The 2,341-nt window shown below is 67.9% G+C and overlaps 2 protein-coding genes across 3 annotated transcripts in view; both read right to left on the bottom strand.

Annotated features, from left to right (window-relative positions):
* The window catches only part of KRI1 (KRI1 homolog), a 1,293-nt gene extending 1,150 nt beyond the window's left edge, over nucleotides 1-143 (bottom strand). Inside the window, exon 1 of the mRNA XM_042020773.1 lies at nucleotides 21-143. Coding sequence (XP_041876707.1) covers nucleotides 21-102 — 82 coding nt within the window. The 5' untranslated portion in view covers nucleotides 103-143. The remainder of the gene's footprint in view (nucleotides 1-20) is intronic.
* Nucleotides 144-336: 193 nt separating this feature from the next.
* Nucleotides 337-2,341, bottom strand: part of AP1M2 (adaptor related protein complex 1 subunit mu 2) — a 5,207-nt gene continuing 3,202 nt past the window's right edge. For both annotated transcript variants that reach the window (XM_042020765.1, XM_042020764.1), the window contains exons 6-12: nucleotides 1,897-2,023; nucleotides 1,685-1,827; nucleotides 1,391-1,462; nucleotides 1,158-1,316; nucleotides 821-946; nucleotides 564-639; nucleotides 337-444 (exon numbers count right to left, since the gene is read on the bottom strand). In XM_042020765.1, coding sequence (XP_041876699.1) covers nucleotides 422-444; nucleotides 564-639; nucleotides 821-946; nucleotides 1,158-1,316; nucleotides 1,391-1,462; nucleotides 1,685-1,827; nucleotides 1,897-2,023 — 726 coding nt within the window. In that variant the 3' untranslated portion in view covers nucleotides 337-421. The remainder of the gene's footprint in view (nucleotides 445-563; nucleotides 640-820; nucleotides 947-1,157; nucleotides 1,317-1,390; nucleotides 1,463-1,684; nucleotides 1,828-1,896; nucleotides 2,024-2,341) is intronic.

The following is a 2,341-nucleotide window of genomic DNA, read 5'->3' as shown; positions in this document are numbered from 1 at the left end:
GCCCGTTCCCGGTGTCTCACGGCGCTGCAGCTCCTCCCGCCGCCGGTACCGCCCGTAGCGCTCCGCGAACGCCGCGTTCACGCGAAGCTTGGGCTCCGCCATGGCCGCCCACGTGACCGCCCGGCACTTCCGCCGCCACGTGACAAAGAGCGCCCCGCCCCTTCTCCCTCTTAAAAGGGCAACGGCGCCCAAGGGAGCAGGTGGGACCCACCGCGTCCCTCTGAGCCCCCAAACCGATTCCCCCCCACATCGCCCCTCTCGCCCCGGGACCCCCAGGCTGGAGCCAGGATCCCCCCACTCTGTTTCCACTCCCCCAAGGCCAGCGGGACAGGTGGGCTCAGATCCATCTTTATTGGGGCAGAGGAGGGGGGTGGGCGTGGGGGGGGAACCCGAGACGGGGGGGGCTCCATGGGAGACCACCTCAGCTGGTGCGGATCTGGTAATCTGCAAGAGACAGAGAAGAGGTGGGAAGGGGGGACCCGGGCTGGGGGTCCCAAGGAGATTTGGGGGTACTTCGGGAATTCTGGGGCCCCGGGGCGGGGGTCCCGGGGGTCCCGACTCACCCCCGCTCTGGGTGATGTAGCGCACCCACGGCAGCGCCTGGTACCCGCTTTTCTCGATGATCTTCATGTACCGCACCTGGGGGGATGTGGGGAGTTACCCCCACCGGGCACCCCAACAACCCCCCGGGACCCCCATCCTCTCCCCAAACCCTCCGTCCCCCCTCCCAGGGACCCCAAACCCCCCAGAGACCCCACTTCCCTCCACAATCCTGTCCCCAAACCCTCTGGGACCCCCTCCCCTGGCCCCCCCAGGGCACCTGGATGCCCGAGACGGTGAAGTAGGGGATCTCGAAGCGGACGGCGATGGGCGGCCGCCCCTCCTCCTCCTCCTTCTCCACGCTGGGCAGCCCGAAGTGGGCGCGCATCAGGTGCTCCTTCCCCCCCTGCGACCCCGCACCGGCACGTGGGGACCCCCGCAGCCACCCCCGAACGGGGGGGACACGGGGGGACAGCCCAGGATGGGGGGACAGCCCAGGATGGGGGGACAAGGAGCGGGGGAGAGCCTGGAAGAGGGGGCAGGGGATGGGGGCCACCCCGGGCTGGGGGGCCAGGGGCTGGGGGGCCAGGGGGGGACCCCCGGGCCGGGCCGCTCACTGGGAAGGACTTGATGCTCCAGATGACCACGTTCTGCTCCGGGAGGTACCGCGCTGACCCCACCGTGGTCTTGAATTTGGGGGAGTCGGCATCGCTGGGCACCGGCACTGCGATCTCCACCCCGTTGGCCACCGACTGCTTCTTGAACTGGCCCTTGGCCTGGAGGGGACATGCGGGGGGGTGTCAGGGGCTGGTTGGGGGTCCCTGAGGGATGGGGGGATCCCTGGGCTCACCTTGACCATGATCTCCACCCGACTGTGGGAGAACTTCTCGATGATGGACTCAATCCAGATGAGTGGCTTCACCTGAGGGGGGCACAGGGGTCACCCCTGGCATCCCCTGGGGGTCCCACGGGTGTCCCCACCACGCCAGGAGGGGTCCTGGCCACATGGACAGTGGTGCTGGACACATGGAGAGGGGTCCCAGCCCCACAGAGCAGGGTCCCACCCCTCAGACCGTGGCCCCAAACTCCCAGACTGGGTTTCCAGCCTCCAGACAGGGGTCGCAGCCCGGGTCCCCGTCCCCACCTGCGTGTGCAGGCGGTAGGACATGAGCTCAAAGTCGCCATCGGGGGGGATGAAGGAGATGGTGCGGTCGTTGTCGAAGCGGGACAGACGGACGCACTGGTGGAACTTCACGTCCTCCAGCTCCACCGACTTGTTCTTCCCCCCTGCGAGGGAGCGGGGGGCTCAGGAGGGGCAGCGGGGCCAGGGCTGAGCCCCCCACCTGCGGCACTCACGGCCTGTCAGCTCGAAGAGGACGCGGTCGTTGAGGCCCAGGCGCAGCTCTGGCATTCCCGACAGGAAAACCTTCAGCTTGATGGTGCCCACCACCTCACTCAGCACCACGCTGCCGTTGGCGCTCACCTGCGGGCACGGCCTGCCTTGGAACCGGCACCGGCTCCGTCCTCATCGTCAGCCCCATCCTCGTCCCTGCCCTCATTACCAGCCCCGTCACCGTCACCATCCTCGTCCCTGTCACATCCCGATCACCATCCCCATCCCCATCCCTTTCCCACCCCAATCCCCATCCCTTTCCCACCCCAATCCCCATCCCTTTCCCACTCCAATCCCCATCCCTTTCCCATCCCCATCCCTTTCTCACCCCATTCCCATCCCCATCCCTTTCTCACCCCATTCCCATCCCCATCCCTTTCTCACCCCATTCCCATCCCCATCCCTTTC

Source organism: Corvus kubaryi, unplaced genomic scaffold, assembly GCF_017639235.1.
Source record: "Corvus kubaryi isolate FWS band 111438036 unplaced genomic scaffold, C.kubaryi_AGA036_p1.0 37045, whole genome shotgun sequence".
NCBI lineage: Eukaryota > Metazoa > Chordata > Aves > Passeriformes > Corvidae > Corvus > Corvus kubaryi.
Note: the sequence above shows the minus strand (reverse complement) of the source record. Positions and strands in the feature narration are given on the sequence as shown.